At 36.9% G+C, this 24,095-nt stretch overlaps 1 protein-coding gene across 10 annotated transcripts in view; it reads right to left on the reverse strand.

Annotated features, from left to right (window-relative positions):
* GALNTL6 (polypeptide N-acetylgalactosaminyltransferase like 6) overlaps positions 1–24,095 on the reverse strand; it is a 597,057-nt gene that overhangs the window by 108,216 nt on the left and 464,746 nt on the right. For all 10 annotated transcript variants that reach the window (XR_015794428.1, XR_015794440.1, XM_088132238.1 and 7 more), the window contains one exon: positions 21,190–21,373. Coding sequence is in view for 8 of the 10 variants with exons in the window: in XM_088132238.1 (XP_087988364.1) it covers positions 21,190–21,373 (184 nt within the window). In the remaining 2 variants the exon portion in view is untranslated. The remainder of the gene's footprint in view (positions 1–21,189; positions 21,374–24,095) is intronic.

A 24,095-nucleotide genomic window follows, 5' to 3' on the forward strand; every position in this document is an offset into this window, starting at 1 on the left:
TAAAAGATACTCAAAGAAGCTAACAAGAGATTAGAAACATAAATTAAAATCACAATTAAAAAAAACACAATTATACTAAGAATGTGCAATACATTCCATCTTTGGAGATGGAATCTTCTGAGGAACATCAGAGTATTCCATGTTTGCTCCAGACCATATACTGATTGGCTGTTCTGCAGAGTACTCCGGCAACTTTACTGAAGTAATTCTTCCGGAACATGAGGGAACAGGCAAGTCATCTTGGGTTTTAAAAGTCAGAACAGCATTTTGAATTGCTGTTACCAAGCAAATTGGTAACAAAGGCACCGGGAGTACTTTTTCTTTTTTAAACATTAAAAGGTTCTTAGAATAATAAAGGCATTGAGAATGATGACCATGGATTTCACAATACACCAGCATTATGAAGTCCATGGTTACTACTTTTAATGCCTCTCTCTCAACTATCTCTGCCTCTGTGTTCCCCCTCACCTCCCACACAGCATTTATAAGCATTATTTTACGAAGAGAACAGAAATCCTAGTAACAGACCAGTTGCCAAATATCAATCACCTAGGAGACTATTTGATCAGGTTTCTCCCAGAAGTAGATACTTACATTTTGTCTCTTCCTTTCCCATATCTTTCTCTTCTGTATCATGCTATTTTTCTTCACTGATTGTATGTGAATGCTTTAGCAGCCTTTTTGGCTGATAGGTAGGATAAAAAGGCTTTAAATGGACAAATAAACAAGCAAAGAACAATTCAAGATTCCATTTTTTTCACTGGATGAAATAGTGTCTTTTTCAAGGAACTTCTCTATTCTGCTTAGATGGCTCATTTGATTTTCTTAAAGTGCTGAAACATGCATCTGAATGACACAGCACGACTACTGAATATCAATAGTATTTTTCTCTTGATTAAAATATCACCACACTGCCAAGTAACAGCACCAATTAGACATACATACATACATACATACATACATACATACATATTCAAGAAATAATAAAGTTCTGGAGGTCCACTGATAGGCAGGGCAGAAGAAAAAGGTCTTCTTCCACAGCTGCTGACGTTATCCTTTGTGATATTTTATTTGGCACATCAGATTGTTATTTCAGTTCTTAATATTAAAGACACTTTATGAAATAAAAGCTTTCACTTGAACAGTCAGTTTGTAGAATGGCTACAGTTCAAATGGTCTAATTGGTATTCTGGGCTCTCTCACCCTTCGAGACATACAACTTTAATAAACTACTTCAGCAATTTCTGAAAGCGCCATTAATACAAATCTAGACTACATTTTATTTCTTAACAGTATTAAACAGCTTAACAAATCACTACAATTGTTCTTTATTATGGGAAAAAGGTCACTTTTTAAAAGAAAGGCATGGAAACTAGTATGCATTAATTACATTAAAAATATCATTCATATGGGGGAACATTTTTTCCCCAAATACTATGTACATTAAGTCAGAACTGGTGTCTTAAATGTACAAAATATTTGTTTGCCCCTATACCCTAACTGTATGGCTTATCACCCACAGGGTCCCTTCTGAGCCTCAAAGTACCAATTTTGCCTCAGCTTTTCAGGGCGAGAGGAAAATATATCCCAATTGCACTACATAAACTCTTGGGAACCCCAATATTGATGAGAATTTTCTCCTTTGGGGGGATGTTTAAGGGACTTTGTCAACTCCAATGACATGGTAATAGCATTGCCACAAACACGAAGTACAAAAAGCTTTTAAAAAGAAAGCGCAAGACCTGGCTGCGAGGATAGAGAGCTTCAGGAAAGAAAAAAGCAATGGTTTCTGGTAGTAACAAAGAGTGACAAGAAATAGGCTTCCAAAATGCAAGCAAAAGAAAGAAATCAGTACACTCTTCCAGGGCAGTTGCTTTATCTGGCTTTATATGCCATTCTTTGGCAGAAAGGTAGGATAGAAATTCAGCCAATAAATAAAATAGGCCATAACCTCATTATAAAATGAAAACACTATGCCAGATAATCAGAAACTATAATGACTGTTAGACATAAGTGATCTGAAAGCATAAAAATGATGTAAATAGTGGGAGAAGATAACCCACATTACGGTAGTCCTAGTAAATCCCTTGCTTTTTCAAGCTAAATCGCTAGCCTCACAAGCTACACTAAGCCACCATTTTTCCAAACTTGGCAACATGAAGGTGTGTGGACTTCAACTCCCAGAATTCCCTAGCCAGCATGGCTCGCTGGGGAATTGTAGGAGTTGAAGTCCACACTTCTTAAAGTTGCCAAGTTTGAAAAAACACTGTCCTAAACAGACTTTAAGTTGATGCTTCAGGGGAATTTTTGTGAATCAGTATCAGTTGCATTTGCTCACTTCAAAAGGAAGCTGTTGCTGTGTTCAGTTACTGTCAGGGCCACAAAAAAGTGGAAAAATCAAATGAGGGCATCCTGGAAGTCTTTCTCTGAAAGGTCAAACAAAGAGACATACAAATACACATGGAATTAATAAAAGAAAGCACTTCCCTTACAAGTCTGGCTTCCTTTGAAATTGCAGGAAGAACAGTACATCAGGGGGCAGAGGCTTGAAAACCATGGAACAATTTCCTTAAAAATGCCAGACGACTCTCTGAGGGATGGTATCTTTCTGACTGATTGCACATCCTGCACTGCAAGCCAGAATTTTAAGAGGCTGGAATTAGTAATGGCATGGAACTGTGCCAAGAAAGTCAGAAGGAGAATTCAGAGTCTGGATATTCCATTCCACAGCTTGTTAACAGAACTGCAGAGCCAGTCCAGGGATTCAAATGAAATCCTGAATCTAAGTCTCTCATGGCAGTTGTCTATACTGCACTCTTAGCAACCCTGGATTAATGGGGGCTAAATCGTCCTACCACGACAGCTTAAATCAAGCAATGATTGCTTATCTCAAAAGTGAATTGACAATTTCCTTTTTACCTGCTTGTAATTACCATGGGAGTTTCTCTGTACTGTACTGTAATCAGCAGTACTGATTAATTTTAAAGCTGAGGACAAGTAGAAAGTGGAAAGGAAAGATGTCATCCATTGGATATTGTCTGAGACTAGAAAAGTTACTATGTTTATGTTTTTAATAATCACTGAGAGAGTGAAAGGCAGGGGAAATAATGACTGAGGGGAAGGACTGTACAGGGAAAATATTAAAATACACTCAATCCAACCTTCTGACAGATAATCTTTAGTAAAATCAAAAATGCAATTAATGATTCAGCTAATGCTGTACTTAGTTTAGCCTTACAGAAGCAGTTTTGGTGTAGAATTGGTTGGAAGTGCAGGTTGTTTGAACTGTAAGACATAGCATCATTATTTTACCTTATTTATTTAAAATATTTTAATCTCACATTACTTTCTAAAATGCCCTCAAATTGGCCAACAAAAATAAAGATTAAAAATATAATTGTGCCAGGATTTGGAAAATGAAATATATACATTCAAAGAAAATATATACATTCAGAGAACCAGTTAGAAAATTCAAATCTTCACTTTATACTTAAAAACTGAACAAGTTAGTTCAGATGAGTTTTGGGTGTAACTCTTGATGGTTCATGCCACCACACTAGTGAAGAGTATACATGCTATAGCTAAAGGCAGCCCCAAATATTAAATTAGTTGAAAAGTTTTGGTGGTCTCTGGGCAGATTTGAAATTTTGTGAGCATGTCAGGGAAATCAGGGTTTGCGCATTACACAATGCTCTCATGATGAACATGTCCTGTCATAAAGCATCCAATTATCAAACTGGTGAAGATGCTACCTGCTCTAACTCTAATCCCTCAGGATGCTCTCTATTATTACTGCTTATCCTTTGTCCCTTTTTCTTAATGGCTAGGTGGACAGAGTTTCAAACAATACACTAGGCAGTTGCTACCTATATATATATATATATATTAAAATCTAAGAATGTTTATGGGACTGACATAAAATCCAGAGGCATTTTTGGAAATAAAAAGTATAGTGGAGTCTCGTACCTTGCTTTGTAGCATGCCGGCCTGCCATTCATTTATTATTTTTAAATTAATACATTTTTTAAAAGCTGATAGGAGGAAAGAGACAAGGAGTCTGGAAGCACTAAGCTAGAGGATGTTCACTGACATCATTATGCTTATCCCTGGATTAAATGTTAGTTTTTCCTCTATCTGATAGTCTGCTGTTCTGCATTTGCTGAGTTAATATGACTCAAAATCACTGGAAAATATCTTCTAGCATTGTCAGTCCAGTGTTGAACTCCTAAAATACTGAAACAAAAAATAATTCCTGAAAGCAAAGGAGCAGATATGACCTTCTAGTTAACATGGTGCTTGATTTAAGGCATTGAAATTGTACAAAGAGTTTCATTTTCAAAATTACTCTCATCTAATACATATCTCCCTAACACATTTCCAACTGGCAAGATAAGATCTGCACTGAGCCGTTGACATAACGGTTGAAGTTTTTACCACCTTCAGAGACTTCAGTAAGATGAACTGCTCTATGTCTTTCCTCAAATAACTATAAAATATTAATGTGAGATAGTTATAAAATATGTATTCTAAAAATACAGCCTTCTGTCTCTCTCCCTGGCAATTTTAATGGGGCACTGTCAAGGTGTAAGTTTCAGAATATTTGGAACCACTGAAAAATGTTTGTTATTAATATGCATAGCAAGTAAAAGTAGTTCCTTCAACCCTGAAAACATATTTAACAACCTATTGCAAAGAAAAAAAAATAGGCAAAACTATGTTTATTTTAAGCTCCTTTAGATAGAATGGAGGGGAATTCACATTTCCCCAAAGTCACTGGAAAAAAAAAATCCCATCGACTTAAATATTTATATGTTATACTCTGTTCCTGCCATTCAGGGATTCCCATCTATCTAGCTAGATCATGTTTATTCAGAAATCATTATTAAGATATAAAATGTTTAGTTAATGTATTTTCATAAGTATAATTCATTACAGAAGTGGTTGGGTATTTTCCCATGCATCAATCTTATCTAGTTTGAGTGGTCTGTGAATGGAACACTAGTTCACACTTTGTAGTTGTGTGAAATTTGAGGCAATTAGAAAGATTCAATCAGATGAAGTTATGGAATGGAATACCACTAAGTTATTGTATTTCTTTCTGAAACTGAACTACATATAGTCAACTATCATTAACAGTTCTGTTTTCAAAGGTCCTGTAGCTCTTGATATTAAAACATGAATGGCTTGGAAAGCCAGATCAGTTTTCCTAAACTAACCTTAGCTGTTGGGAACCATAGCCCCAACACATCTGGAAGGCAGCAGTGTAGAAAAGATTGAAAATTATATCAGCTCCAGCTCAGACAGGGTTTTTCATTGAGCTGAAAGGGCCCAATTCATGTTCAGATGTATTTACATTGGGGAATTCATCTCCATGGGGAGAACAACTTAATCATAGGTCCCATTTGTACTAGCATCAACTATTCCTCATCTGGGACAAATGACTACTGTGTAAATTAGGTAATAGTCCCGCCTTAGCAATCATCCAGTTTTTCTGTGCTTTTCTTCTATCATGGAGCTGGGAAGAACTTGTGTACCCTAAACTTTGCTGTCTCCCCAGCACACTTACCATGCATATGGAATGGGAGTGTGTTATCTTGCTGCTTATACAACTGTGATACTGTAAGGGCACTGATGGGTGGTTTTCCCTGGCTGAAATTCAAATGTCACCAACTCAAAGAAAAGCCACCACTACTTGCTGTACAGAATGTGTGTCATGATGATGCTTTTATGGTCTGAGGACTCCATCCAATCAATGATATTCTTTTTTCCCTCAAAAGGTATGTTATCATCTTAACAAGATTAAAAGTTTCTGTCTTCTGTTGTCAACATACAGTAGCTGCCATTCTGATTTGTACTGTCCAAATGCAGCTGTTGTGTAAATGTTTGCGGGTTTAGATCTGCCTAGGATATACATTAAACTGTGGGGTGCTGTTGAGTACAGGTAGTACTTGCTTACCAACTGTCTCATTTAGCAACCATTCAAAGCTACGACAGTGTTTTAAAAAAAACTTTGCAACAAATCATCACATTTATGACCATTGCAGCATCCCATGGACACATGATTGCCATTCAGACACTTTGCAACCAACATGCATTTACAACTGAATTGGAAGTGATGTTGTAAGTCTGTTGTGGTCAAATAATTTTCCATTTAGCAACCACTGTGGTTAGCGATGGAGTTGCTGGTCCCAATTGTGGTTGCTTAGAGAGGACTACCTGTATATCCACATATTTTTTCCCAAACCACTATTGATTACTAGAGGCCAGCGAAGAATTAAGGGATTTTTTAAACTCTTGGCTGACAACAAGTGGTTATCTGGAACTGTGCAGACAATATGTAGACCACTAGATAAGTATTGTTGCAGTACTTTTGGGGATGTGGTAACAAAGCCAAACAAGAAGCTTTTTTGCCTTTAAAAAAGATTTAATTACAAAAATAGACTCAAAGCCTCTGTCAAAAAAGGAGGATTGGTTTTGACTCCTTATTCCTAGAAATTATTCCTACATTTATTCTGTGTTGCTCTATCTTACTTTTTACCTAATTCTTCTTTATTTACAATGTTATATTTCTATCTGCTTACACTTTATGGTTCAACTATTTTCCAAATACAGAATATTGTAGCCTTTGTTTCTTTCACACACTCTCAACTATTCTCAACTCTTTTCCCACCTGGGCTACTGCTTTCTAAGCATTTATTTATTTAGCAAATTTATATTGCTGCCAATCTCACAAAAAGTGACTCTGGGTAGCTTACAAGCAGAATAACAATTAATACTATATCACAGTATAGACAATATAAAAACATCAGACATAAATAACAAAAGTATAAAAACAAGCAACAACAACAAAAGAATAAAAACATAGAAGAACTGCAAGATAGCGGGAGGACAACCATCATTTAGCCTCATACAATCACTTTGCAGGCTCCCTTTTAGACTTTCTCCAGTCTTTCCCTGCCTACTCTGTCCCACAGTCATTTGCTTGGCTGGAGACTGGCTGACCTTGTCTGCTTCTTCCCTGCCTTTTGAAGCCTTTAACTGTTGTTAGGTATTTCACTCCCCTGACCACTGATGGTGATCATTCTGTATTCCCTGCTGAGGAAAACTTTGCCTTACCAGCACCTGGACTCTGGAAATTTAGGCTCCCTAAATCTTCTTACTTTCTACTTCCACTACTGGGTTATATGGTTGCTGGTATTATTGTAACTGTGGTGTTGCTGCACCTGCTAGTTGCTCTCACTTGGCTGATACTTGCTTGTGAGCTCCTCTTGCTGGGAACTGCTATTACTTCCTTTACTCCAGTGCCTTCCACTCTTTTTTTCCTTTTCTTCCTCCCCCCGCCCCTTGATTCTTCATTTCTCCATCTTCCTCTTCCTTTTTCCTCCACCACCCCACTCAGCTTCAGCTAACCATCTTATTTGGCACATCAAATAAGAGTCTTAACAGGGTAAGGGAAGAAAGAGGAATGTCGGTGATTTCTTTGCTCTACATCCTTCCTCTCACAACCCTTTAAAAATACCAAATAAAATGCCTACAGAAACTCTCCAATCTCTCTCATAGCCAGAACAATGCTAAATGCAGAAGAAATTTCCTGCCCATCTTCCACTCCCAGGTCATACAGAAAGCTCTCCTTCCCCAGATCACCTGACCCATAGCGAGGCCACTGGTATTGAAGAGAAGGAGTGCTGTGTGTAGTGTTCATCTGTTGAGTACTTTGGATTGCACAGGGTCTTGGTTGAGGTAGCAACCTCCAAGATGGGGTTCCTAAGCATCCTAGATTGTCAGCATGGAATGTCTTGTACTTGCACAACAGGAAAAGCACCACTTCCGTACCAAAACACCTAAAGCTGTGTTCAGGCTAACAAGATAGAGGTGACTTAGTGAGGACATGTCCTTGGCAACAGTCAATTGGTAACTGATTATCCTTTCTGAATAAAACTTTCACTGTAAATCTGTTTTTGTAATATTAAAACAAGGATCACTTTCCCCAGTTTTTAAATTAATTTCACTTTTATTGCCAGTAGGTGGGGATATAACCTCAGCAATTTGCTGTTCAACCATATTTAAATAGCTGTGACTTTATGCCTGCTATTGGCCATCTGAAAATTAATTAAGTCTAAACTTTCTTTACAGCAATTAGGTGAGAGAGGTAACTCTGCCTACAATTTAAGTCATGAGTAACAAATATTCTGACACAACATATAGCCGTATTTTCTCATTTGAAGTAATTCTTCTAATTCACATGAAATATAACACTAAATACTCTAACATTTAACAATGTCAATATGTTGTTAGCTCCTGTTCATGCTGTATGCTATTCACTGACCTTATAAGTGGCAAAATAAGGTTAATCTTATCTAAAAAATGAATTACTAACATTAATGAAAGTAACACTACATGCATAAATAGCTACAATAAGATGGGGGTGGGGGTGGACAGGAGTTAGATGGGGACAAGGGGTGACTTTGCTTCATTCTCCTTTATGGAAGAGAGATGGATGAAGCTAAAAGACCATCTTAACTATTGAGTAGAATTTGGGAGCAAGAGCTTTACTGCAGAGTCACTCAACTAGCAACGGAGAGCACATGGATAGAAAGGTCAGAGAATTCTGTACAAATAATGCTGAAATAAGTTATTATAATCTTAAGTCTCCTACATATAATGGGATTCTTTAATAAAGAAAGCACATCTTTGAACATTGTCTAATTTGTTCAACTTCCTGCTAATCCTGAATCTATAAGTTTCATAAAGTTTCTTAGAATCTATCTGACTAGATTGGGATGGGCAACCTATGACCTCAGGGCTGCCACAGCTCCCGAGTCCATTCAGGCCATAAGTAATTGCTAAAATGTCACAGTAGTTTCCTATCATTTTGAGGTGGGAAACAAATGGAAATTGCAGCACAAGTCATAAAATAGACATCACAAATGTAAAAAGAAAAGAAAAAAGCACCCAAATCCCAGTTCTACCCCAATGAACATGGTCCTTAGTCACCAGAAAGTTGCTTGACCCTTCTCTATGTGGACACAGTAAAATGTTGATATGCACAGATAGTGTGCACATGTAAATGTGTGCACAAGGGCCACTGTATGTCTTTCAGTGGGCATAAGGGAGCAGCATTTTGTAAATGGATCAGGAAGCTTTTCCCTCACCCGTTCCCCATCTGCCAACTGTACTCACCAATCTGGATCCACCACCCAGAAGAGCCACTTCATGCATCTAACAGATTTCTGCTTTTCATTAGATTACTATAATAGCTCACAAATGTCTATTTTAGTCCTATCACAGCATGGCCACAAAAATAATCAGTTGGGCTACTTTTTTTCCCCTCTGTTCTTGGGGAAAAATCAAGAATTTCTACTATTCATCTGGCAATTTTGGCCCCCATTGTTATATTGCTTTCCTTCTTGGGCCACTGCAATGCAATCAGAGTTAACAACTGCCTCTTAGTTACCTCTTAAGAAACATTGCTTTAGGACTTCTACTGATTCCTCAATTTACAGAAATCCTAGTCTAAAGACTTTAGCTCAAGATTTATAAGGATCACAAGTGAATATGCTGACCTGGATCCATAACAATACTCATGAATTTAAACTGATAATGTCATTTACAGAACTACTGAAAGCTTTTTTCTTTCTTCTGTGTATGGTGACTATCATGCAATTTTCTTGCCAATAATAAATACATTTGCTGTTGTCTTCAACTAGGAATTTTAAAAATTATTTCTCAGTTTAGCCTCTAGTCTTGGGATTCTTTGGCAGTCTTCTGTCCAAAGACTAACTAGGGCAAGCCCTGCTTAGCTGGTTGTTCAAGGGCTGTCTCCTACTTGGGTTATCAGTGCAAAGATCCCCCTACTAATATTAATCCAAAGACAAAAGAGATTTTAGACATTAACCATTATATTCTCTGTTGTGTCCAGAAATAATACAGGAATTAATTAAAAGAATAGAAAACTAGCAATGGTAAGTCTTTAATGTACATTTCTAGTCTTAACCCATATAACTTGATTCTAGGTAGCAAAGTACATCCTCTGGTCAGCCATGTGCTGTCACTTGCTTAGGTACCATGGGAAATGATTAATTTCTCATATTAACAGGTACTAGCATACACACTGCAATTATTTAGTTATGAATACAAAAGACTTTGGTCAGAATGTGCTGCACCTTTCAACAGAAGACATATTTTTGCTTTCAGGACAGTTCAGATCTTCAGCTGGAGACCTGGTTGCTGATAAGAATACAAAGTATATGCATTCCATTGTTTGTGTGCAGTTTGATTCAATAATACTAATGAAATACAAAAACATTTTCTGGGGGATTTAGCTGTTATAGATAAAATTGCCCATGGTCACACTTACCCATTTTTATCATAATTAACATAATTTGCCCATGTGATTTGCTTTTTCTGTTGGATTTTTTTCTGGAGCTTGAATTTACCATTCTTGCTCTGCCTAGGGATGGTAGTAGTAGTACCATCTTTCACATAGCAGAAAATGCAAAGTATTCAAAGAACTGTTAAGGAGTAGATATTAATAGATCTTTCTCACTGAGCTACATGGAGTTTTATATGTATATTCTTAGTGAAATGTATAGTAAGATACAAAGAAACTGGGAATTTATTGTAATGGCTGGGATGCATAGAATACTTAAGGAAGTTTCCTCTTCCCTACAGGTTCTGTAATTGCCTGCATCTCCTGAAATGCATTTCCAGGGAATTGGAGTTCATTCTGAACAACATAAAATAATTCTTACTTGTAGTTGGGATATATAAATTGGACTGCATTGTTAATATTATCATGTAAACCAAATTTTGAACACTTCTCTATTTCCACAGCAGTCCTCTCCCATCTTTTTATTTATATTTTATTTATATATAAAATTTGTCACCACCCATCTCGTTGACTCTTGGTGGTTTACAAAACAGTTAAAATCAATTAAAATTACAAACTACTATGAATAAACAGAAAATAAATAGATCCAAGAATAATTGGCAGTCATTCAGGGAGCATCATCAAGGCACTACCCACCCCCAGGATTGGGTAAGATTGTTATCTCCCCACACAAACTGGCAGACCCAGGTCTTTAATCCTCTTTTCCAAAAAGAGTCAATCTTTCTCCCCTCTCCCCGCCCCCCAAAAAAGGCATTTCAAGTTAAGGATAACTATTATGGAAAACAAAACAGGAAAGCTTATTTCCCTATACTTTCTTATTGTAAATCAATTTATCTCAGGATCCAAGCCAGAGCAATTAAGTAGGTAAATGCATATAAATCATACCATTTCGAAAATATTTTTCTTTCTCACTTATATTTAGCAAAAGAAAAAGAAAAAGAAAAAAGAATTGGAGTTCTTGGCAGGGTTATTTAAAACCTTTTAAAGAAAGTTATTTATCATTCTTTAAAAGAGGAGAACAAATTATATTTTCTCTATTGGGATCTGTGCATTTTTTTCTTCTTCAAATTTTGAAGTCAAGGCACTTAAATCACTATTCTGTTGACATATGGAACTGGTTGCCCAAGGCAACAGGCAACCTGACCTTCTGTTACTGATTTTATTTCCCTTATATTTTAGCATAAAATGTTTTAGCACAAGTAACAGTCTGTTTTTTTCAATTTTAAAGTAAAAGTAACTAAAGTAATGAAAGCTTAGTTAACCCTTTTTATCAATTTATCATAAAACATATGTCACCAAGTTACTTTTAATCTATGCATTTATTTATTTAAGGTCTAAACTGCCTAAATCTTAAGAAGACTGTAACAGTAGACAAAGAGCAATGGCATCAAGCCAGTGCAGGAATAGGAGCCACCTCGGCCTAAAAGGGCCAGCTGTTCCATAGGAAGGGAGCTTCCCTAGTAAATACCCACTCACAGCTCCCCTCTTACTCTACTTCTCATTAAGTGGGGAGTTTCAGCAGTGCGTTCAGCTGAGATAGGCAGAAATAGCCTGAGAATGGAAGTCTCATAGATACCCCATCCCCGAATCATATAGGGCTGTATAGGTAGTAACCAGCACTTTGCACTGCACTTGGAAATAAACCAGCAGCCAGTGCAGCTCCTACAGCAAAGATATTACATGACACTAACAAGACTTTCCTGTAAGCATATGGACCACTGCACTTTGCACCGGTTGAAGTTTCAAGTCTTCTCCAAGGCAATGCCATATAGAGCAACTTATAGTAATCCATATGGGAGGTGACAAGGGCATGAGAGTGACTATCTTTAAGGTACCTTGTTCTACGCAGAGTTGCAACTGACATACCAGCTGCAGCTGGCCAAAAAGCTACTTGCTCACAGCTCCTACCTGCTTTTCCAGCTGGAGCCCTGGACAACTCCCAAGTCATGAGATAGTCCTTTATTGGGGAGCAGAACCTTACTAGGAGCCAAAAATGGTATAATCCTAGAATCAAAAGGCAAACTTCTAATAAGGCAACTTGATATGGAAGGACCCACCACTGACTGCAATTTATTCCGCAATAACAGAGTTCCAAGTGGAACACTAATCAATGTTGTCAGTATATTAGCCTCCCCAAACTGTTTTCTTCAATTGTGCTGGACAACAATTTCCATCAGTGCCAACTGAAGGCCACTGGCCAGATATTTTGGCTCAGTGTGAAATAAACTGAAAACAGTACTTAGCTATCAGTAATTTCCAGCTTTCCTATTTAGCTGTCTAGTGCAGGACAATGAAGTTCTACAAGAAATGGTTAGTTAAATAGACCTAATATTTATCACATACCGTATGCTACCACATAAGCATACTGCTTTAACATACACAAAATTGGCCACTGAGTACATGCAGTGTCCTGATTTGATACCAACTGCATGACAGATGAAAGTATACTCAAATAGGCTTTCAAGTTAATGGAATGGAGCACAAAATTGACAATTCTGGAAAGAAGCAATTTATTTTTATTTAGAAAAGAGGAAAGCAGAGGCATGGAACCATGGAGAGCAAAAATAGAAACTGCAGAAGCTTCTGTGTTTTTCCTAACCCATCAGCCTTTTCTCCAAAGGTCATGCTTACATTGCAGCGATTTGGAAACCTTTGTTTCTGCTGAAACCTTTCCCCTACCATCTAGAATTTTTTTTTAAAAAAATACTGTTCAAATAAACAAATATATATATTATCTGTCCTGTCACTGAAAAGGAATCCTAATATATCTAATTATCAGATTTATCAAATTTACTAAATGGCAAGACATTCTGACTGTTTGATAATGCAGTCCAGTGCAGTCCTCAATTAGTCCTGTTGATTTCCAGGAATCAGAACTGCAACCTGAGACTTCACAAAGTTTCCAGATCCACAAAATGGTTAATATTCTGCTGTCAAAATGATTCTAGTTTCACTTACAACACTTGAATGAACAAGCAGTAAGTAATATAGGCTGCATCCAGATGAAGCTTTTATTATGCAATTATTTACTCATTCATAGAATTTTGTTAGGGGTAGGGGTGGGAAGAGGAAATATTCCACCACCATCACTCCATATTTACAACCCTATTTTTCCCTATAGCTTCATTCACCTATTTTTCCTTTAAAAATTCTTCTAAAGAAGGAAGTATGGAACAACTTTTAAGAGGAAGTGCCAGAAATTCTCTGGAAGCTCTGATAGGGAGAGACAGCTATCACAGTGCATAAAAGATCTAGTAGGGCAGCTTGCTCCATAAAATATTTCATAGTCTCCTAGAAAGTGGTCATAAAGGTGGGTAGGAAATTTTCCAGAATCGATTACTTGAGCTACTTTATCATGCATACAGAAAGGGATAATTGTAGAGAAAACAGTTAATTCTGAAAACATTAATTCTTGGTAAGCACCCTAACGGTGTGATCAACTGCCTCTTGATTAATCTTGAAAGAGTATGGCCTAACTGGTTTAGGATTTAGAAAGATAGAACTATAAGACGATGCTGCACAAAGAATCTGCAAGGTTGCAAAAAGGGGTGGCACAGTTCTTTGAGAGCTGATCTTTTCTACATGTCTGTATATTTTTGCATTCTAGAATGGGGCAGAATGTAGGCCAGATAACAAACATCCATATGTAACTCTTAGTTTTCTTCTGCAGCTGCAGAAGCATGGATCATGCATTTGGATTAATTAAAAAACAAGAAGCTTGTTCAAACTGTTAAGATTTCACCTAAAACTATTTCTTTTGAGCAGTTTATAAGAAAAGGAGAAAAACAATTCACTGTCTCTGTTGGGTTCTTGTTTGTGTGGTAATCAGGAAACAGTCTGCAATTTCAGTGACAGTGTGGATGGAGGTACCACACTAAGTAGCAATCACTATTTAAGGATAAGAAAAATGTCCCAATTCCTAAAAATCAAGTGTTTCAACAAAGCAAGATAGCATCCAGTAGGAAACTGCTCTCCCATTGGCCATCAGCTGCAAAATAGAAGGAAAGTAAAAAGAAGTTGTTTCATTCTAAATATCCCCCGGTCAGCTCCTTGTGTTTTTCAACAAACTGGCCAAAGTTACATGGTAGAATAGTTCTGCTTGCTTTGTACTGACAAAGATATGTTTTTACAATTTTTTTCTCCTTGCTTTCTATACAGTAAGAGTTGGTCAGACAGAAAGCTTTAAAAAATCCAAAATCCGGAATATACTTTCCTGTCTCTTTTCATATTCATGTCACATCATAACTTGATGATGTGTCTTTGTTCTTGTTTTCAGATATCTGAAATTTGTTTTAAATTTGTTTTAAAACAAATTAAAAGCAGAATTATCACTCCCCCAAGATCAGAGATTTATCAGATGTTTTAAAGTTGATTCTGAAGAAGGGTGGTTGCTTTCATGTACATTTTGCTGCATGGCAATGGAAACCTCTTCCTGACTCCAGCTGTTGTTGTGTTCATTTCACAATTTAAAAGTTTTAATTTTTTTTAAATCTAAGAAGTTTAATGCAAAGGCACAGTCCGACTAACCCCAATTAGAAAACAAAACCCTGAAATTGTCTACTTCACTGATATCATCAGCCATCCTTCATGTAGCCCGTGTTGACTTCTTTTTTAAAAGTGGAAAATACAGCCTCTAGGTACAAAAACAATGTTGCGTATTGCTAAGCTAAAGCATAACAAAATGAATTTTATGTTCTCAGGAATTCTTCTCTAACATAAAAATTAGCAAACAATGTTGTTAATATGGGGTAGATGGACAAGATTTGGCACAATAATGAGACCCTCAAACCTGATAGTAGAAACTCCAAGAGCACATTTTTAAAAAGTCCCATTAACTTCAAGTCTCTCTGGGATTCACAAAATGGAAATTTTCCCCACTTTTTGTTTCAATGTCAAGGTAGAAAGCAGCCCTCTGTAGTAGAGATGCCTCTTCTACATGCCAAACCTAAATCAGGAAGAGGAGAATAGGACTAATGTGGTCATCCCCAGTCTTCCTGAACACAAATAAATGTTAACGGTTCCCTGAATGTCTAAAAAGGCTTCAGTAGGATTAACATCTGAGAAAACAGTCACAAAATTATGATGCGTTGATAGTACACATGAGGTGTTATGAGGACTAATGTGGGGAAAATAGGAGAAGGGAGTATTATGTATATCAACTTGCGATGCACAAAATAAAGGTAGAATATAAATCTAATCTTCCCCATTCTCCTCCTCCTCATGTTACCCCCAGTTATAGGAGAGTAAGCCCCAATGAGTTTACTTCTGAGTAGACATGAATAGTACTGCACTGTCTATAGATGAGTTTATAGCTTTTTCTTCCTTCACCACTGATACATCTTCAACATTCTCTCTGAATAAAGTTCTAGAGAACTAAAAAGCTTTCTTGATACTTTGTGACACTTCAGTAGTCTTAATTATTTGACATTCTATGATTTGTGATATTATGTTGGTTTAACTTAATCAAAAAAATCAGCAACCACAATGGTAGCTGTTCTGCATTTGGCAAGTGATGCTTCTCTGTACAGATATCTGGATATAAACCAGTTCAGGTTATGTATTTTTCTTGTGTTTGGGCAGTTATGGCTTTCTCTAAGTATAGCAAATCACACAAATGATTAGCAGCAATTCCAAACATCAGGAGTTAGAAAAATTGCCTAAAATTTGTCTCAGGGACTATTACTGACCATAGCTAAGATCCATCCATTTATACATTACTTTTTTTGCACAAAGATACAGCTGTTAAGACTGAGCCAGCTTCCACTGGGGAAAACAAAGTATTGGATAAAATATCCCTGACTTGAATCAGAAATTGCTTGGGAATCTCAAGTCTGTAAGCTAAATATCTAATCTCAAGCTAATAGCTGAAAAGACATCTCAGAAGATGAAACTGGCAAACCATTGATATAACAACATGGCTATAATCATCCGGAGTCAAACTTGATCTATGAATATCTTCGCCTTTTAAAACATATCCTAACTTGGATACAGTTATTTAGTATAAACATTTATATTATATTCCAATCAGAGGGTCTAAAGATTAAAACCCCCCAAAGGTGAATAAATTAAAGAAAAAAATACATAATAACGACAGGCAGACAAGCAGGCAAGATTTACATTCCCTGTGGAACGAATGTATTTTGAATAAGAAAGTCTTCGCCAACTATCAAAAGGGCATTATTTCTAATAAAAAACAAAACAAAACATTATGTTTTGGCAATAAGAGATTCTGTATCCAGAGTAATATCTTCTAACTGCTTACCAACAAGCCAGGGTGAAAAGCAAGATAAGCAAGAATATACAAGTGCTGAAACAAATTAGGCTATCAGAAAACAAAACAAAATAAAACCATGATATGGATATTGGGGAAAGTGAGTACATATTCATGTTTATGTGGCATTTTTATGTGGCATATTTCTGTGTCAATTCTTAATTCAGTGAGTGGGGAAATCTCTCTCTTGCCACAAGGGAACTGCTATCAAAGAAACATACACCCAGTATTTCATAAGTTAAGCTTCTTCAAACTAGCCTTCTCCAGATGTTTTGAATTACAATGACTTGGAATGAGAGCAGTTATACTTGGAAGGCACCAAATTAGAAATGGCTGCTCTTGGCAACACTGCAGAAATACCAAAGTCAGAACAGATTCTTAATTAGAATCTTTTTGCAATACAGACATGACATGGGCCTATTCTGAAAAGTGTTCAGATGGCTGTGACCTTTTGAAAGGTCACTGCTCTATCCAGACTTAGGTTAACCCATACCAAACAAAAGACTAACTGTAGAACTGAAGTGGTTGGTAGGAGTAATTTCAATTTCCAGAAGGGAATGGTTTTCATACTGAATAGGTAGGATTTCTGCACTGTGCTCAGAATGAAAATCCCATTTAGCTAGGATTTATATAAAAAATTCCCCTCTCGCCCCTATATATATATATATATATATATATATATATATATATATATTTGGTTTGAAGTTTTAAAAATGTACATAGTACTGTACTTTTCAACATGCTGATAATGTTTGATACAAACTGTTTTCAGGATGCTTACCTCTTATATACACAATGAAATTCCACCATTCCTTGTAAAAAAACAATTCACTACCTTGGCTCGGTATACAATTGATCTTATCAGATACTTTTTCAGTAAAGCTGTAGATTGGATCTTCTCATTCCATCTGTCCATCGAAATGCTATCCAGATATTTGCATTATTTAGCAATGACTAATTTGACTGCTATAAGTAAAACCTAATGATTTTTTTTAAACTTACAGTTCTTTTTCTGGCTATCAAATGTGTGTAGCAAATCTGTCCTTGGAGAAAACTGAATCTTTTATTTAGTTATACAAGACATTTTGTTTAAACACATTGTTCCAAAATTCTCATACTCTATTGCATTCCCATCACAGATGAATTAATGTTTCCTTTGACTGATAGGCTCACCAACATCTCATTGAATTTTGAAAAAGTGAGATTCTTACTGTTGTTTCATGCCACTGATGCAAAAGTTTAAGATGCAGTTTCTGCATGGATGCTGCTGAAACTCCTTGATACTGCCATATATTATCATCTACTTGTTCTTCTAAGTCTAAAACCCAATTAACACAGCATGTAATTTATACTTTGTACCAAATTAATAAAAAGGAGTTAATTTTCAGCTGCTTGGAATTCAACATTCAGAACACCTGCAAAGGTATTCAGAAGACTTTGGTGTAAAACTTCCCATCATTTTGCTTGAATGTTCAAAAAGAAAGAAGGAGGGAGTCCCCCACTCTTAACTTATTCTTTGTGTACTTCTATGAATATTGCCTGAGAGTATCTGGAATTCCCTTCTCTACTCTTTGTTTATCCAGGCAGCTACAGTACTACTTCCCACACCCCCTGCCTTAATTAGGTAAGGATGACTGGTGTTGAAATAAAGGGAAGTGTTGCTCTTTTATTACTTTAAGCTCCAATGCACAACTACTATGTTTAGTACATTTAAAAATGAAAGATCGTTCATTTTTCATCTGTTTATATGTTTATTAATAATATTTCTGATTTCATTGTTAACTAATTAACACATGACCATTCTTTTGTACATAGCTTTAAATTTTAATATCTTTTTTTAAGGGGAAAATATATGTGGATGTGATAGGTAGAAGCTGCACATTAATTTCTTAGATAGGTTCACTAGTAAAAGAACTCGGAAAACACTTTAAAGCCAAAGTAATTTGGAGTTCAGTAAACTTTAAAGCATATTCCTTGCACTATTTCAGTCGAATGCATACTAGATCATTGTTAAAGTTCCTCTTAGCTGTTTGCTTTTTAGAATGGAAATAAATATGCAATACATTATAAATGGTGTGCTGTTGCTATTTAGATGACATGCAATGCAATTGTGTGCTTTTCCATTCCCTTCCCTTCCTTTCCTTCCTTCCTTCCTTTCCCTTCTCCTTCTCCTTCTCCTTCCGTCCTTCCGTCCTTCTGTCCTTCCATCCCTCCTTCTTTCCTTTCTTTTTGCATAAGGAAGGTTTTATTGAATACTGGAATGTAGTTACATGCTTGATGTGCCTAGGGAGGCATTAATTGTTCTTGTGTTTTTTTGAAGAGAACAAACTGGTTTTAATCTCCCTTTTAAGTTTTACTTTTCTCTCCTCTGGGAGTAACGTACTACAAAATGTTAGGAAAAGCATATAAATCTGAAAGGAGAACATTTCAGTCTACATCATTTCCCCTAAGAAGAAGAATAAGGTTTGATATCAATCCCAAACAAATGGATTTTTTTCCCCAAAGAAAATACATTATTTAAAAAAAAAAAGTACAGTTTTTATGTGGTGTGAAATTTTCCTGACGTTCTCAGATTGAGAAGGTCTGAATGGCCAGATAAAGAAAATATCAATAAGGAAAAAAATCCAGAAATGTAGGCTGATTATACCGTTGAGCTAGAATTCATAAAAACCCAGGTTCAAATTACCATTCAAAGGACCAGTGTTTCTCTCAGTGGAGGTTGGGTATTCCTCGTTTACTGAATGAAGACTCATCCTCTAAATCAGCATTTCTCAACCTTGGCAATTTTAAGAAGTGTGGACTTTAACTCCCAGAATTGAATTCTCGGTTGAATTCTTGGAGTTGAAGTCCACACATCTTAAACTTGACAAGGTTGAGAAACCCTGCTTTAAATCAACTTCTTTTTGAGGAGAAGACACCTCATCTTAATGTGCCATATTTTTGGACTACAAGAGAGTTCTCAGTCCAACTAAAGTAGAGGTCCCATTTATCCAGAAATTACTTAGAAGATTGACGATTAGAAAGGGCAGCTTATGGAAAGACGGAAACTATGATGTAACTTTAGAGAGAGAGGATAAAATATAAATGCATTTATAACCACTGTCAAGAAGATTGGAAGCCACTTCCTTACAATCTTTTCTTTTTTCTATTTTCTTTTCTTACTATGCACTATTTTTTAATATAATAATATATATAAAGAAATTACTCAGAAGAGACACTTCAGAATGTGTGGGAGCATGAGTATAGCAGCTATTTCTTTTTTTAGGTTTTTGTGATTGCTTTAAAATGGTGCTTTGGCATTTCTGAATAATTTTTGGAAGCATGCACAGCCCTATACAAGAATACAAAGCATTGCTAAAAGTAATGGCTCTCTTAAGCTTGAGTTCTTTTCTGCTGAGAATATGGAGATTGGAAATATTTAATTTCACAGTTGGCTCCAGTCCATTACTCCAGCCCCATTACTCATTGGCCAGTTTTATATTGTCCAGACCACTAGCAGTCTATGCTGGATTTTGTTGCATTTTATCAATGGGTTCTGACCTGAAGTAAGGAATTCCTTGCCTTCGCAGCATCAGTCTTTTTGTTGTGAATATTTCAGGAATGCAAATCTAAAGTTAAAAAGGATTAGCCACACCAATCAGACATCGCCCTCTTATGTGTTCATACTTAAAAATATGACTTTATGAGAAGAAAACAGGAAGGGACTTGGAAGACTGGCAGTTATAATCTTGCAACTCTTGTTAGTGTGTCAGTAACAATTACTACAAAAGTCAACAATTACACTGTTGTAATTATACAATTAAGTTACATAAATGCAGTGTAGAAAGGATCTTAATTTAACTGGATTGTGGCTTTAAGTACTAATCAAAGCTTCACTTCCTTTCCTCTAGTGCCATTGATTCTCATTTTCTTGGCATTTCTTGGCAGATGACAATAAATTCTCTTTTACAAGATAGACAAAAAATTCAATAAAATAAAAATGGAGTTGATTTTGTGGAGACTAGGGAGAGAGTTATTGTGAACTAGCAATCATACAATATCAGGGACAAGAGGTTGGCTTATTTGAACTTATTCACAATCACCTGTGTACCACCTTTGTTTAAATTATAACACGATGTATATGATAGCAACACAATCAGTCATAATGCCTTAGCTAGTTGAGAACAGACTGATGTTTGATTTGTCTGTTGTATCAGTCTCTAGCAAAGAAATAATCAACTAATTTCTCTTCAAAGGCTACTCTGTGGAATAGGAACCAACACAGATACATTTGTCTCCCATTGTCTACCTAATTTTTTTTTCTTCCTGCTAATGACAAAGACTCCTGCTAATGACCTTTGGCTGGCTAAATTCCTCCCTACTCAAATTACAGTACTAAAGGCAGTACTGCAGTATGGATCCATTCACCCACATCTTGATTTTTCTCACCATGGCCCTGTATGTCACTAGTTTTACTGAGCCTAATTTGCTCCAAAGGTCCCATTGTCTTTAGTGTTTCACTCCCATGCTCAGTGCAACCGCTACTTACTCAAAAGGGTCACTGGGGTCAAGCCTCTGGAGTTCGGGTGGAATTGGTATTCTTTTGTAGTACATCTCCCAGTCAAAGGCTCCACGCATGGCGTCCCCTGCTTGTGCCTCATACCCAAAGTGATTGTGGTCAATGACATCGATCATGGGACACACAATAGTTTTATGGTTCAGTGCAATCTGGTCTGAAATATGAAAACAGAAAATACAAAAACAGCAGGACAAGTCAAGCCATTTATCACCTTACAATAAAAAGCCCTTGGGCTTCTTCCCTCTTCTTCTCCTTTTCTGTTTTTAATCGGAAGATTGCCTAGGCAAGTCCCCATGGCCCTAGAAGCATTTCAGTTTTTGTATCTGCATCCAGTTTCTGTCTTTACTGGGCTTGATGCGCTTGCACAATGATTAGAAGCAATTATAGTTCTTCAAAGAGGGAAGCATCCCAGTGAGACCATCAAAGTCAAGCCATGTATATCTTTGTCATTGTGCTGCTCTAAGCTGTCTCCAATCTGTCACCTAAGGAGCCAACTAGGATGCCCAGGAAAAAAAAAAAACCTGAAAGAAAAATGCTCATTTGAGCTTTGCATACAATATTCACAAAGAAAATGCTCCTTCTTGTTCTTGAAGTATATTTGACTTTGCTGTAACCCAGTTTCTACTTTTATAGTAGTTGAAAGGCAGAGATCTTCCAGTCCATTACACTTTTATATACTCTATAATACTATTTTATGTCTGAATTAGTCTACAAAAATTAATCTGCAAAAAAGCTCCAAAGTTTTAGGGTATTTATTTCATCTCACAATATTAATGGCATAGAGGGGATTCAGATGAATCCCAAGTGAAACTGGATTCTTTAGGCTGATTTTGTCAGACTGATAGCCAGAGTGACTATCTCTGATGACATCTTCCTATCTAGTAAGATCTGACACAGTCAGCATGTTTTGGGTTGCCCAAAGAAGTGGAGCCCAAGAAGCATGCCTTCTCTATTGGTGCTCCTGCCCTTTGGAACAGCATTTGTCTTGAGATTTGGTCAGCCCTGACCCAGTCTGTCTTTAGAAAGGCATTAAGACCCATTCTCCCCACCACCACCATCTCAGGTGTTGGGTCAGGAATCATATGCCTCACTGAATGAGGGTTTTTTTCCCAGCAGTTTTGCATTTGTATGTATATTGTTGCTTTGGTTCATGGATACATGACACTGTCAGGAGACGTGGCTTTGATTAAGCATGAGTCAGTGTTTCTGAGCATTACAGAAAAGTAGAAACTTTCAGCTTTTCCTTAGTGGCACAAATATAATGAAAGCAGGGTAGGCAGCTACAATGGGCCCATAGGTGCAAGTGGCCTATTGGGCTCCCCTTGCTATCCATTTCTTGCTCCACACCTTCAGATTAGATTGGGTGAGGTATAGCTACACTAACTGGATTGTCAAACTGACAATCACTAGATGGTTGCAAAGTGATCCTGAAAACTCTAACTTGTTGGAGTTTGGTAGCTCTGATATGGCAAATCTAAGAGAGAAGGCTTTCAGGCTCTAAATGCAGACTTTAGGGCAGGAGGAGGGGGGGGAATGGCTACAGGAAGTTGAACAGGAAAGAAAAGTATAGTTTGTGTGACCAAGGGGATTAGGAGAAATCTTTGTGGAGCTCAGATTTGCTGCTGCTGTAGTAACAGTATTGAAGAAGCAGCCACAAGATACTCTGCTTCCCTTTCTCCTGCCCACCATCAATTTCTGGCCTGGGATGAGAGCTTGCTACCTGAACTTTTCCCTCTAGGAGATCCAACTGGAAAGTCTGCCTTGGGTCTCAGAGAGCTTTATGTATGCCCTTGCCTTTCCCCATTATTGTGGGGAAATGCTTTCCTCTCATCCTTGACCCAGTAGAAAACTACTTTGAAGTTTGCTGCCCCTATTGGTAATCAGTATCCTGCTTCAACTGTCTCTGTTTCAAGTCACTGACTTTCCTCCAAGGAAAGAAGTGACAAAACCTAATCACACCCTGAGGGAACAGTGTCAGAATAAGAAGAAAAACACCTTAGCACTTACGTTAGAGCTAAGGACAACTAAAGCCTATCTTACTTATGGACTGAAGATGAGATAATGATGATGTCATGGCGGTGCAACAGGAAAATGATATACCAGGACATGGTTGTGCTGTGGTTAGGTGCAAGTAGAGAAAGCATTGTCTCTGCAAAACATGTTCCATTCAGATATTTTTTGTTCATGAGATAGAATAGGAAGGGACCACCATCAGCTAAGGACCACCACCAAATCAAAATACTTACTATAAGTAAATACCGTTTTTAGGAATTGCACCCAAATAAAAACATTTGATTGCACAATGAATCTTTTTGTACCTCTCTGTCTGACATCTGAAAGGGTTATCCTTTCAAAAGGGATAGAAGAGGGGCAGAAAGAAACATAGGCAAAAGTTCTCTAATGTAACAATTCCTGGAATGCAAGAAGTGGAGCAGTCTGGGAAGCTTCATTAGAGAACCTTGTAATAATGTGAAAGAAAAAACATGTTATAAATATGTTTATAAGTTATTCAACCATGTTATAAAGAAGCATCAGGGCTAAGTAGGATGAAGTGGGATAATTGGAAAAGATGCTGGATCTCAAAAAAGCTTCATAAACCTGCTTTGGCCAGTGGCTTCAGATACACAACTTTTGACCAGTAGAATAATGTCCAAAGTATTCTGACTCAGAGTCCTCATGACTGCCACTGCAAGTAATCGAGGTTTCATTTGTCCCCTGAAGTTGTGCCTGTCACTAATAGGGTTTTGCTGTTAGTAGTTGCAATCTGGTCTACGAGTTCACAGAGAATCATTCATTTTCAATTTGGTATCATGAATTGCAATGAATACTGAATTTCTGGATTTTTATGCAAAGCCTAGGATACATTTACTACATAA

The sequence above is a fragment of the Python bivittatus genome, unplaced genomic scaffold, assembly GCF_059951505.1.
Source record: "Python bivittatus isolate LINGU-HERP-01145 unplaced genomic scaffold, Pbiv_v1 ctg000070_np1212, whole genome shotgun sequence".
Lineage (NCBI taxonomy): Eukaryota > Metazoa > Chordata > Lepidosauria > Squamata > Pythonidae > Python > Python bivittatus.